This window comes from Humulus lupulus, chromosome 2, assembly GCF_963169125.1.
Source record: "Humulus lupulus chromosome 2, drHumLupu1.1, whole genome shotgun sequence".
NCBI classification, from domain to species: Eukaryota; Viridiplantae; Streptophyta; class Magnoliopsida; order Rosales; family Cannabaceae; genus Humulus; species Humulus lupulus.
This window is the reverse complement of record NC_084794.1, coordinates 20,715,905-20,730,893: the sequence shown is the minus strand read 5'-3', so window position 1 is coordinate 20,730,893 and position 14,989 is coordinate 20,715,905. Positions and strand designations below refer to the sequence as shown.

The window sequence follows — 14,989 nt, the reverse complement described above, 5'->3', positions numbered from 1 at the left end:
ATTTTTGAAATTATATAAAAAATTAATTTATTATAATTTTTGAAATTATAATAAAATAGATATTTAATTTTTAAAAATAGTATTTAATTAATTAGCAGAATTAGTTAAGTATCTTTATTTGAGTGGGATATAATAATATGATAAGTTCAAATTGGATTTGAATTTAAAAGATTGATATTTATTCAAATAATTAGTTATGTGATAATTAGTTAAAAAGATAATAGATTCAAATTTGAATTAATTATCAGATTGTTGGATTTTTATCTGATAAAGTATTTTGAATAAATAATTAAATAATTGTTGAAAATCTCATAACCCTAATTTATAGGGTACTGCATGACACACAATCCTTCGACTGTGTGTGGCGTGCAGCTATATAAAAATCAAGGATAGATTTTTTATTTTTATTTAATTAATTAAATAATTAATGGAAAATTCAAAAGTTAGTATTTGATATTTTCATTAATAAGATTATTAATTAATTAAAAGATAAATTGTAATTGGTTACATATTTATTTTTTAAAATTTAAATATTTTCCATATAAATTAGACTTATTAGAAAATAATAAAAAAAAATTATGAATTTACTCTCTCTAAGAAAAGAACGATACTTTTCTATCTTCCTTGAAAAAAGACACAGAACCAATCTCAGGCTTATTCTCTTAATCTCATGGGTTGATTACATCAAGTTGAATCAGAAATATACTATCCTTTATCCTCTAAGTGCCCACACACTACTTGAGGTTTAGCACACGTTGTGGAAGATCTTGGTATGAGTAATTGGGAGCAGCTTGGATTGGAAGTTCGTTCATTTTACGGAAAGATAGCAAGGACACTTGATAGGAGTCAAGATTTTATGCTATCTATTCTTTTCTTATTTATGATTAATGTATGTATATTAATAGATCCGTATATTTAAAAGTAGTTTAAATATGTTACAAAAATTTTGCTCTACAGTGGGCCAACCCAACACGTTTCCGCTGCGTATTAGGAAACTCATTCCTAACAGAAACTACCATCGAATGCATCTCGAGTCTATACACCGGTCACCCATAATTCTTTTAACTCGTCAATCAATGATCTTAAGAAAGCATCAAAATCTTTTCGTGGCGAATGAGGTTCTAGAATTAATAAGCTCAACATGAAATTAGGTTCTCTCCTGCACAACCATGGTGGCAAGTTACATGTCGTCAACACAACCGACCACATTCTATAGTAATGACTCATATTACCAAAGGGATTGAATCCATCCGTATCCAATCCAAGGCGCACATTCTTGGGGTCCATTGCAAACGTTGGAAATGTTCGATTATTTCGGTCAAAGTCCTTCCAAGTTTTCCCATCAGCAGGATGACGCAATACACCATCTTCTTTTATACATTGCTCGTGATGCCATCTCATATGTTGAGCGATGTGCCTCGATGCATATTTTCGCATTATCTTAGGGGTTAAAGGAAAATAATGTATCACTCTATGAGGCACTTTCTTGCCCTTGGTGTTCTTGTTTACCTACTGATCCTCCCCACAAACAGGACATTTGCTTTGTAATGTCCACTATTTCTAAGACCATGGACCATTAAAACCACTAGACTTAGTACTACTTTGAAGAAAACATACATAAGAAATAATAATAACTTTATTAAAATTCCAAAGTAAATATTACAAAATAGAATGTAAAATATGGTATAGGTATTGTAGTGGCCAAAATTACGCCAGGCCCAAATCAATTACACCATCGGCCCAATCAGAAACTATATCCCAATAAACACTAAAGAGACCATCAAGTTAAGTCCGTAAGGAACTACTCTAAACAACCAGGCCCAGTCTATGCCCCAAATAAATCTTAGCCCACTCATCAAGGGTAGTGTTGGATTTTGACTACTCTGTAAGCCCAAAAAGCTTTATAGCGGCAAAACGAGTCCAAAACGTGGGCAAGGGAGTTGGGTCAATCTATAACTCACCCAAGAGAATAGGTCTTCCTCCTTTTCAGAAGGAATGTCACTTCTCACGCTCACTCCTCAGTGGCTAAGCAACAGACTATTGAAAACTCTATAAAAGCAAGTTTCAGGACCTGAAAGGAGGAGGCATTTTTTATTCAAAAACTCAATCTCTCTCTAATACTGTGAGACCGTTCACTTAGATCATCCTTCACCACCACATTACGGTGGATTTATTCACTTGTTGTTTACTTTCTTTACATTTTCTTTATTCTATATTTGAATTGCTTACTGACTTGACCGTCGAAGTCCCTTCGGCTGGCATCACCCCGGTGTCCCAAGGCTTTTACGGTATTTCTTCCTTTGTTCTACAGGTTGTCAGTGCCCACGACCCATCCTTTCCAATCATTGTAGATTTCAGCCTCTACAATTTGGCGCCCACCGTGGGGCCCTAACAGACTGAATCAGGAGCAAAGGACGCACATCCATCTCCATGGAAAACATGGAAGAAGGAGAGTTCAATGTCCAAGCTCAGCTAGATGCCCTGATGTCCTAGATGAGATATACTAACGAAAGCCTTGGGATGGTGCAGCAAGAGAACATAGCATTCAGGGAGGAGAATGCCTTATTGAAGGAAAAAATGGAGATGTTGGAATCTGCTCAACGCAGCGCAGCTGAATCCCAGATAAGGTTCCGCACTCTAATTCCACCCATGCAACCGTTCGATACTACCCTAGGTGCGGCGTCCATCCAAGCCTCAGGCCAACAGTCGACGATCACAGAAAGACCACAAGATCAGACAGCAGGCCAACAGTCGACCCCGACAACTAATGGAATTGGTGGATCAATCCCAGGGGTATCAACCTAAACCCATGGACCCCCGCCGGTAGTCGACAATCTTATGGAAAATGAACAAATGCCAACTGCTCCAATAGGAGACAACCCACTGTCGAGTACTCCAAGGGGGCCACCCAAGACCTCTGATCCAACCCTTCCAACTACTCTGCCATCTGATATTTCTGTTGTTCCATCTGTAGGACGGAGCACTACGCTAACACCCAAAGAGATGATTGAGCAGCTGGTGGCAAAGAAGCTGGAAGGCATGGAAGCCATGATCCATAGGATCCCAGGGGTCCCAGCGCCAATCCAAAAGAACTTACCCAGTAGCTTTGCAGACTCTCCATTCGTGGATGCCATAGCACTCGTAGAGATGCCAAAAAAGTTTGTCTTCCCACTAATGAAGATGTATGATGGATCGACATATCTGAATGATCACATAGTAAGCTACAAGCAACGAATGTTCACAACAGCCATCCCTCACGAACTACGCGAGGCTTGTATGTGTAAGGGGTTCGGATCCAGTTTGGTAGGCCCAGCCCTCCAATGGTATACGAACCTACCTAATAACAATATCTCTTCATTTGCTCAATTAACAGACATATTCATAGAGCAATTTGCTAGTAGCAGTAAGTTGGAGAAGTTATCTGATGATCTTTATAGGATCAAACAATGGAGGGGCAAGTCACTTAGAGACTATGTTGCTAGGTTCAATACGGAGAAAGTATCCATCACATCATGCAACGTTGATACAGCGATTACGGCCTTTCGGAAAGGACTAATGGTAGATTCAAACCTTTATAAAGAACTAACCAAGTATCCTTGCAAAACCATGGAAGACGTGCTAGCCAAAGCTTGGGCTCAAATCAAATGGGAAGAAGATGAATCAAACAGACCTACATATTCGCCCTACCCAAATACAAGAGAAAGTAGAAGCACAAGGAGAATAGAACGCAGATATAGCCCATACCACGAATTGCACCCAACTACCAGAACCAACAGACCAGGAAGAGAGCCCAGGCACACACTACCATCCACAAGACCAAGAGAACAAGAGAAAACACCCATTCTAGAGTATAATCTAAATATAGACCCAGTGGAGATGGCAGCGGTAATGAAAGGGATGGGAAACAAAGTCAAGTGGCCTGAAAAGATAAAAAAGCCAGCTGATATACGAGATACCACCAAGTAGTGCGAATTCCACAATGATCATGGCCATATGACAGCAGAATGCATCGCTCTATGTTTTGAGGTCGCAGGACTTCTCCGCCGAGGTCAACTCAGAGACTTTTTGTCAGACAAAGGAAAAATCACCATGACCGGGGGTGATACCAGACCAACCACGCCACCAGAGCCACCCTAACACACACGGACATGCAACGTAATATCTGGAGGATCAGAAGTGAGTGGAGTGACATACTCAGCTGCCAAGAGACATGCAAGGGAAGTCTCGGGGATGGATGGAAGACCAAAGAGGCCACCAACAAACTATACCAGACAAACCATAAGCTTTGTCGATGATGAAGCCTCAGATTTGCTTAATCCTCATCATGATGCTTTAGTCATTTCATTATTTATTTCAAACTGTTTAACTGAACAAATATTGATTGACAATGGAAGTTTAGCTAACATCTTATTTTTACATGCTCTTAGGGGGATGGGGATTGACAAATCTACCGTCATCGTAAAGTCAACCGTACTTGTGGGATTCAACAGTGAGCAAAAGCATTCTGTTGGTGAGGTGACATTGTATGTGTATGCCGAAGAAGTCAATCTCCAAACCAAATTTTTAGTAGTCGACTCATCCTCAGCCTACAACGCCATCCTTGGTCGTCCTTGGATTCATGCAATGAAAGCAGTCCCATCTACATACCATCAGGTCATCCATTTTCCAACTAAGTGGGGAGTGAAGGAGACCTGTGGAGCACAAAAGATGGCTCGAGATTGTTATCAGACTACATTGAAAGACAAACAAGCCTCAGCATAGCAACTATAGCACGCTACATCATCGAGTGCACCTGTAAAGCCCGAGATGGAGGATCTCGATGATGTGAGCATCAGTGAAGACTTCCCGGAGCATACCATCCAAATAGGATCAAAGTTTACACCTGAGTTTCGTGCTCGACTCATCGAGTTCCTGAAAAAGCACCATAACTGTTTTGCATGGTCTCACGAGGACATGACAGGTATTGACCCTAATATTATTGTTCATAAGTTGCAGGTAGACCCAGACTATCCCCCGATCAAGCAAAAAAGGAGAAAGTTCGCTCCAGAATGCAACAAAGTAATCAATGAAGAGATCCAAAAGTTGATCGACATAGGGTCTGTTCGAGAAGTTGACTATCCTGACTGGCTAGCTAATGTTGTTGTGGTAAAGAAGAAAAATGGTAAGTGGCGAATTTGTATTGATTTTACAGATCTAAACAAGGTGTGCCCCAAGGATTCGTTCCCATTGCCACACATAGATATGATGGTGGATGCAACAGCTGGACATGAGCTACTCAGCTTCATGGATGCCTTCTCAGGATACAACCAGATACTCATGCATCCGGAAGAACAAGAAAAGACAACATTCATTACTGAACGAGGGACGTTTTGCTACAAAGTCATGCCCTTCGGACTCAAGAATGTGGGGGCAACATACCAAAGGCTAGTTAATCAGATGTTCACAAAGATGCTAGGAAACTCGATGGAGGTCTACATAGATGATATGCTAGTCAAGTCGTTGGTTGCCCAAGACCACCTTGACCATCTCCAACAATCGTTTAAGGTACTTGATAAATATAACATGAAGTTAAATCCTGCCAAATGTTCTTTTGCTATATCATCAGGGAAATTCTTAGGCAACATGGTGACCAAGCGCGGAATAGGATCAAATCCAGAGCAAATAAGGTCAATCCAAAACATCCAACCACCTAAGAACATCAAAGATATACAACATTTAAATGGGAGGACAGCAACACTAAGCCGATTCATATCAAAGTCATCTGAACGCTGCCATATCTTCTTCTCAAAGCTTAAGAAGACCGAAGACTTCATCTGGACAGAAGAATGTCAGAAAGCACTCGCGAACTCAAGGCATATCTCTCGTCACCACCACTGATGGCCAAGCCTAAAGATAGAGAAACGCTCTACATTTACCTAGCAGTATCAGAAACAGCCTTCAGTGCCGTTCTCATAAGAGAAGAGAATGGTAAGCAACAACCTGTGTATTATATATCTAAAACTCTATTGGATGCAGAAACTAGATACAACCAGCTAGATAAGCTTGCTCTGGCACTCGTCACAGCAGGACGGAAGCTCAGACCCTATTTCCAGTGTCACCCTATAGTGGTACTTACGCAATATCCACTCCGTGCCATACTACACAAACCAGTGCTCTCAGGAAGATTGACAAAATGGGCTGTAGAGCTCAGCGAATACGATATCACATTTCAACCAAGGACCGCAATCAAATCTCAGGTATTAGCTGACTTTATTGCAGACTTCTCTAGTGATATGCAGATTCAAGCAGAGAAGGAATTGTTATGTCTAGAACAACAATCAAATACCAAATGGAGGTTGTCGGTTGATGGGTCAAGCAACAACAAAGGATGCGGACTTGGGATAGTGCTCACAACCCCAACTGGAGACATTATACAACGATCCATTAGGTGCGAATTCAAAGCTACGAATAATGAAGCAGAATATGAGGCATTGATAGCTGGACTCGACTTAGCAAGGGAATTGAATATAAAGAATATCAAAGTCACTTCAGACTCCCAGCTGGTGGTCAACCAACTCAATGGGACTTACCAAGCAAAAGACTAAAAAATGACAGCATACTTGGAGGTAGTAAAAGAAAAGGTAAAACACTTTAGTGAATTTTCAATTGTTCAAGTTCCTAGATTAGAGAATGACCATGTAGATGCACTCGCAAACTTGGGCTCGACAATCCAAATTAAGAATGGGGTTACAATCCCAGTAGTATACATGCAATGCCCAGCCGTGTGGAAGCAACCAGAACAATCAACGAATACCATCGACACTCAATCTTGGATGACACCAATTATTGAGTACCTGCACCATGGTACTTTACCGGCGGACAAAAATGAGTCAAGAAAGCTAAGGACAAAGGTAGCCAGGTTCACCCTCAACAGCGGTCGACTATACAAAAGATCATTCACTGGTCCTTTTCTCAGGTGTTTGAATCTAGCCGAGGCAAAATATATATTGACGAAGCTACACGAAGGTGAATGCGGAAACCATTCTGGATCAAGGCGCCTGTGTAACAAAGCCCTTACAACCAGGTACTATTGGCCAACAATGAGGAAAGACTCAATTGAATTTGTTAAAAGGTACGATAAGTGCCAGAGGTTTGCTCAAGTGTCGCATATGCCACCTGAGAAACTCCATTCAACATTGACGCCATGGCCCTTCATGAAGTGGGGAATGGATATCATAGGAAAGATGCCAACAGCGCTGGGACAAAGAGTATTTATGCTAGCAGTGACTGATTATTTCACCAAGTGGGTTGAAGCAGAAGCATATGCACAAGTCAGGGACCGAGAAGTCAAGAGTTTTATCTGGAGAAATGTCATATGCAGATTTGGGGTGCCAAGGGAGATTGTGACAGACAACGGTTCTCAATTCATAAGTATCGAATTTCAAGATTTTTGTAAAAAATGGGGAATACAATTCTCGTTCTCAACACCCAGATACCCACAATCAAATGGACAAGCAGAAGCGACAAACAAGACCGTGGTAGCATTGCTAAAGAAAAGACTAGACAGAGCAAAAGGAAGGTGGGCAGATGAACTTCCAGGAGTACTATGGGCCTACCGAACAACAACAAAGACTTCAACTAGAGAAACGCTGTTCTCGCTAACCTATGGAACCAAGGCAGTCATTCCCGTAGAGACAGGACTCCCTTCCACAAGATTCGAGCACACGACAGATGCAAGAAACTGGCAAAACATGGGTCACGAGCTTGACATATTAGACGAACGAAGGGAACAAGCATTACTAAGGGTCGCAACCTACCAACATAAAGTGGCACAACACTTTAACAAGAATATCAGAGTTCGACAATTCCATGGTGGTGATTGGGTCTTAGGAAGGGTCTTCCAGAATACAAAAGAAGCAAGAGCTGGAAAGTTGATTTCGACATGGGAAGGGCCCTATAAGATTACCAAAATAGTAGGACAAGGTGCATACAGACTTCAAGCATATGATGGACGCAACATAAGTAACAGCTGGAATGCTGTTCATTTAAAACAGTATCACTTCTAAACTCTTAACTCTAATGAAAAAAAAAAGTACTTTACCTTTATCATTATTTAATCACAATACTGACTTAAGCATCAGAGGGTCGACGGCTTTGCCGTCGACCACACCCCCTGACATTCCAGGATTCTAAGACCGGCCAAGGAAAGCCAACCCATGACTACCCATTAAACAGGTAAAAAGTTTCAATTGTTTATTATTCTTTATGATAAGATCTCAATACTGACTTAAGCATCGGAGGGTCGACGGCTTTGCCATCGACCGCACCCCCTGACATTAAACAAGATTCAAATATAATAGTCAAGAGGCTAGTGTGATGATCCATGTATCAGAAGTCTGAAGTGAACCTGGATGAACAATTGATAATGCATAATAATTCTGACTCGACACAAGTCCAAGGATCGCCATATAACATACAAACACTTGGACTGGGGAGAAAGGAGAAGGTCGTAGAAATGCTTGAGAAGACCAAGACAATAATCGTAGAGACAACTTATGACAATTCTAGATGGATGGATTACCCTAAGTTGCCACTCCTTATTATGTGACCATCCCCAGATGGATGGATTATCTTAGGTCGGCACTCCTTTTTATGTAACCATCCCCAGATGGATGGATTGCCCTAGGCTGGCACTCCTTGTTACATAACCATCTCCAAATGGATGGTTAGCCCAAGGTTGCCACTCCTTGTTACGTGACCATCCCTAAACGGATGGCTTGCCCTAGGTTGGCACTTTTTGTCACACGACCATCCCCGAACGAATGGATGGACCTCGGACAGATGGTGGACAACAGTCGAATGGATGGCCATAAATAGGCATTGTTTGGCACTTGACGGTCCTCAGACCAATGAATGGATCTCTGACAGATGGATGATGAATAGCTATTGTTTTTCGCCTAACGTCTGATATTATTGTAGAATACTACCAATGGTGCTATCTGAGATAATCACATACCTCCTGTAGAGGACCATGATCACAATCACTTTATGCTTGGTCAATTTGTATGATATTCATTAAACTTCAATCATAGTTGACTACCAACATTCAACTGTAGTGAAAAGCATGATTTAACATAAAAAAAAAAAAAAAACCTCAATAATACAACAGAGGGCACAATTCGACATTCAAAAGGCTCAACAAAGAGCATCAAAAGGCTCAACAGGCAACATCACAATGTTAAACCAACAAAAGAGCAAAGCGTATGAACAAAAAAAAAACTAGGTGTTGACAAACTAAACATCGTCCAACCAAGAAACAACACTCGACATACTACTGAGTCACCTCAAAATCAACAATAAACTGATGCTCAACAATATCCCCAACAGCATGTCCAACAATCTAGTTGCCCCCATCTTCATCTTGAGGAATACCCGTGCAAAATCTAGGACCAATAGACCCCTCGTCGGCAGGGCCAGCCTCATCCTCAAACATACCAACGTAGAGTTCCAACTCTTCGTCTACCTTCCAATCCTTAGACTTGCCTTCTTTGAACTCTGTCAACAGTTCTTTACGAGCTTTCCACATGGCCTTCACCGCAATGTCCTCCCACTGAGCACATAAATCATTCGAATTCTTCTTCTCCTTAACCAATTCGCTCTCTTTATCCTTTAATTGCCTCTTAAACTCTTCGTTTAATTCTTTACTTGCCTTAAGCATCTCGTCAACTTTCGTAAGACCTGATCGAAGCTCGGTGTTGGACTTTTTAATATCACGGTTTTCCCTTCCGAGGCATTGATGGTCTCGATAAATATGAATCGCCTTAGAAAGCATCTGTAAAAATAAATGAGTTAGTACAAACAAAACATACAAAAATGAAATAAGTAAAATAGGTTGCTTACCCAATAGGCTCACCAAATCATTGGATGACTCGATGGATCCCATTTCCTTGAAACGAGTCTCATCACGAGGATACAAGAGGGCTTCGACATAACCTTCAATAGACAAAGGGTTTGAATACAAACAAGTACTCTTTGGAATGATGACAGAGATATTTTCTTCCTCATCAAAATCAACCTTAGGCTTCTTGCTTGATCCTTCTTCGATGACCTTTGAAGGAACAATACTCCTTGAGGGCATGGGGTTTATTGATGGCTCTACAGCCAATGAATGACTTTTCTTCTTACTCACTGCTTTCTTGGCTTTTGCCAAGGCATCGGTCCCGGAAGGCATTTTGAATGACATCTTTTTCAAAAATTTATCCGCAAGATTACGTTATTCTTCTGTCAGATGGTTAAGAAGAATAAACTTGATACCAATCAACTCTAAAGCTCGCTTCAACAAAAAAACAGGAATACGACCATCCGGTCCAATAAGAAGATTACCTTCACTCCGCCCCTCGACTTTGCTCCAAAGAAAACTGGAAGTCAAATTTGATTCCTTTAGCAATTTCTTCCAACTTCGTTGCTTTTCAGGGATTGCTAAAATTTTCTTCAAATTCTGGTCACTATCGTACGATAAAGCAGGAAGTATGGTCAATTCTTTATCTACAAAAAGAAAAATAAAATACCAACATTAGGATTTCAATGGGTTGGAAACAAAAGACACAAGAAAAATAGGTAAAATAATCTAGCATGTAACACCTACCTAATACCCGCCAACTAGTAGGAAACCTATTGGCTCCAAGCGAGAACATTTCTTTTCCATGGAAGAAACAATAGTATTCTTTCCACCCACGGTCATTGGATTTTATATTACAAACCAAGGACTTGTCTTCATTACGAGACACAAAACTATATCTTCCCTTCTCTTTATCATGTTCTCTCACTGTGTAATGAGCACGAAACTCTAATAACTCAACACTCATCCTGAACACCTCAGCAAACCTTTCGATGCCTAAGAGCACTCTCCATGCATTAGGCATTAGCTGACTAGGGGCTATCTGATACCAGTTAAGTACTTTTGAAACAAAAGGAGGGAAGGGGAACCTGAAGCCTTGATGAAAGGTGTACTCATACATACCATACCAACCAGGGGTATCCCAATCGACCCGTTCGACAAACTTGGGTAACCTCATCTTAATATTATGAGGAATACCGAAAGATAATCTCATCTTAGCTAAAAGGGGAACTGTTAGTTGGGTTTCAGGATTTGCCCGTAGAATACCTTGTGATCTGCCAGAAAAGCTTGGCCCATCATCTTCACCCACTAGTTGCGCCAAGACATAACCCATCACTGGAGCTTATTCGCCAGGTACCGCCAACCCGACGACATCATGGTCTTCAATATCCCCACCATAATAATCATCTACCACTGTAACATGATTAATAGGCAAAGCATCTAGGACATCATCACCAAAGTCGTCATCCATATTGATAACCTGTTGACCATTACTATCAGTATCAGAATCTACCTCTACAAATGTGGGGTAGAACGCACTCCCGACGCTCGACATAAACTCCTATTCATGACATAGGTTGTCAAAATCTTAAAAATATATATATGATATTGCAACAAAAAGCCTAATTGGCTATTTCACACAACACATTAATGACATAGAACCTCGAAGGCTCTATTCTCACACAACGATTCCACTAGAGACACCAATAAAAGTGTCCCATTTTAGCGCGCAACACTTGTTCACGATCCGCAAAAGACTCAGTTTCCTACGCTAGGGACAGCCTAAGTGGTACCCCTTTTTTTTATCATCCTACGTCAGAAAAGAAGTTTTTTGTTCACATCCCCACGACCGTCTTCTTATTTACTAGGGACACCAACATGGAGGTGCCCCCTCATCCAGCATGTGACAATCCCTAGACAGATAAACAACTTGGGAGTGACCCTCTTTGGTACCCTACGATCCCAAGACAGATACACAACTTGGGAGTGACCCTCTTTGGTACACTACAATCCCAAGACGGATACACTACTTGGGAGTGACCCTCTTTGGTACCCTACGATCCCTAGATGGATAAACAACTTGGGAGTGACCCTCTTTGGTACACTACAATCCCAAGACAGATGGATGACATTGGGTCCACCAATTATAACTCTCTACAATCCCCAAGTAAATATGTGACATCAAGATAATCATTTTCTCATTCTACAATCCACCAAATTGTCTCAAACACTTAGTCAAATTTTGGGCAAAATATTTTCCAAATCAAAACCTAGAAACAGCTCACAAACACAAAAGCCCATAAACCACCAAAAACACATTTAAATTTTTATTGTCATTCATTCTAGATCAAAAAGCCAAAATATCAAGAACACCAAGAATATTTAAACCTTTCATGGGAACCCTATAAACCCATTTCACAATCTACCACAAAAAATCCTAAGGTTCTAGAAAAAATGCCAAAACAAAAACAAAAGCTCACCAAAATGTATCGAAAATACAAAAGAATCAAAGGAAGTTCACCTAGAGTTGTTGGAAGTCAATTCTCTGCTGGAAGAAATAATGCTGCAAGCCACAACTTCTTCTCCATAAATACAGATGGGTTGGGAAAACAAAAAGAAAATGGCCTAAAGTCCTAAAACAACTTAAAAGGCTACATGTTCTTCTTAAAATGAATGCAGTACATATATGTGGGAACCTTGAAAAATAAAGGGATTGCTCCTGCGCCGCACCACTTCGTTCTGATGCTCTGTCCTAACCTCTGTACTGAGTTTGGTGAACATTAAACAAGATGGAGCATATATGCTATAGCAAAACGAAATGGAGAGCATGTACAGTATTCCATGGCCCATACTTTAGGCCCAATAGTAAGTTTTCTTTTTCTCTTTCAATTAAACGTTTATGTGTTTTCTTTTTCTCTTTCAATTAAACGTTTATGCGTGTTATATTCTTGATGAAGTATATATATTTTTATCACATATAAATAATATTTATTATTATAATATATGTTACACATCAGTTTTCTTTTTCTCTTTTCAATTAAAGGTTCATATACATATTGCATACGTGTTATACTCTTGATGAAGTATATATATTTTCATCACATATAAATAATATTTATTATAATATATACTACACATCATAATAGTCAACACTTAGGCATAATATATATATATATATGTGTTTAATAATATATATATGTGAAACATAATCTTAGAATATATTTTATTTAAATAAGCTTAATAATTACTATAATAAGAAGTGTATATATATTATTAAATTATCAAGCTCCATTTTAAATTGTTCTTTTTTACACCTCAACAAAAATCCAATATTTTTCTAGATCACTCGACAAAATTATCAAAACTACATATCTTAAAATTTTTGCCAATCGACGCTACTACTCTCCGAGCCAACTTAACTTGACTCAGAAAGTAAGGGACAAACTGTAGTGGCCAAAAATTATGCCAAGCCCAAATCAATTACGCCATCGGCCCAATCAGAAACCATAGCCCAATAAACACTAAAGAGACCATCAAGTTAAGTCCATAAGGAACTACTCTAAACAACCAGGCCCAGTCTATGCCCCAAATAAATATTAGCCCACTCATCAAGGGTAGTGTTGGATTTTGCTACTCTGTAAGCCCAAAAGGCTTTATAGCGGCAAAACGAGTCCAAAATGTGGGCAAGGGAGTAGGGTCAATCTAAAACTCACCCAAGAGAATAGGTCTTCCTCCTTTTCAAGAGGAAGATCGCTTCTCACGCTCACTCCTCAGTGGTTAAGCAACAGACTATTGAAAACTCTATAAAAGCAAGTTTCTGGACCTGAAAGGAGGAGGCATTTTTTATTCAAAAACTCAATCTCTCTCTAATACTGTGAGACCGTTCACTTAGATCATCCTTCACCACCACATTACGGTGGATTTATTCACTTATTGTTTACTTTCTTTACATTTTCTTTATTCTATATTTGAATTGCTTACTGACTTGACCGTCGGAGTCCCTTCGGCTGGCATCACCCAGTGTCCCAAGGCTTTTACGGTCTTTCTTCCTTTGTTCTATAGGTTGTCAGTGCCCGCGATCCATCTTTTCCGATCATTGTAGATTTCAGTGTCTACAGGTACCCATTATTTAAAACATAAAAACATTGTTTGATAGAACATAAAACATAAACTTTAAACACTAATTGTGGAATTACATCAAAACACACTACAAGAAAAAATAGTATTCATAACACTTAAAAATTGCTAACCGGGAGTATTGATAACTCTTCTGAAAATGCTAACATAGCCCCTGTTATTAAAAGTCCTGTCTTTTCTATAACAGTATTCAAATGTTATGTTCGATGTTTTCTTAAACTATTCAATAACACATTTTTAGTTGCTATAATATTCAAATAATAGCATTTAGTTAGAGTATTTGATTATAAATTTGGAGTTTAATCTTATACTTTATGCTTAACACTTTCCAACTGTTATGAAAATTGTTATATTTGATCATTTTATAACATTTTTAGTTCATTCTATTATATAAATCATAACTTTTTGTCCCAATTATAATATATTATACAAAACAACCATAATTATTGTAAATTCTCCCAATAATAACATTTTGTTATTTTGTAATATGCATTTTTAATTGTTATAACAAGTTTTTATTATTGTATTTTGATTAAAAAAATCACAATTGATCACAAGTGTAATATTAAATAGATCAAAAAATTTTAAATATTCAATACATATGATAAACCATGAGTATTTTTACATTTGAAGACAAACTACTTCAAACCATGACACTATCCACTTCAAAAGTTCTTAGTTCTAACATGAATTTGAAAGCATACATAATAAAATTCTATAGTCTTGCACATCTTGTGCTTCAAAAGTAAAAATGAGAAACATAACAAGATACACAAAAAGTAAACCATGAAGCTTGCTCCACCCTCCAATTCATCACCCATTCCATTGTGCACTTGTCTTTGTTGTAAAGTTGATTTTCTTAGCTACACAAGAGTTTAAATAATTAATGCTTAAACTTAGAGTTAATAGTAAATTAAAATAGTACACTTAGACAAGTTAGCCTATAATCAATAAATCTTACTGGAATAACCAATA

The 14,989-nt window shown here is 38.9% G+C and overlaps 1 protein-coding gene across 2 annotated transcripts; it reads right to left on the bottom strand.

Annotated features, from left to right (window-relative positions):
• Positions 1-8,928: 8,928 nt before the first annotated feature.
• On the bottom strand, positions 8,929-12,727 carry LOC133815889 (uncharacterized). 2 transcript variants are annotated; one of them, XM_062248663.1, is made up of 4 exons: positions 12,399-12,727; positions 10,363-10,524; positions 9,893-10,260; positions 8,929-9,811 (listed from the first exon to the last, which is right to left on the bottom strand). In XM_062248663.1, exons 3-4 carry the CDS (start codon positions 10,220-10,222, stop codon positions 9,380-9,382), a joined length of 762 nt encoding a protein of 253 aa, XP_062104647.1. In that variant the 5' UTR covers positions 10,223-10,260; positions 10,363-10,524; positions 12,399-12,727; the 3' UTR covers positions 8,929-9,379. The 2 variants fall into 2 exon arrangements, with proteins under 2 accessions (XP_062104647.1, XP_062104646.1); XM_062248662.1 differs by having other exon boundaries at positions 9,893-10,524.
• Positions 12,728-14,989: the final 2,262 nt, after the last annotated feature.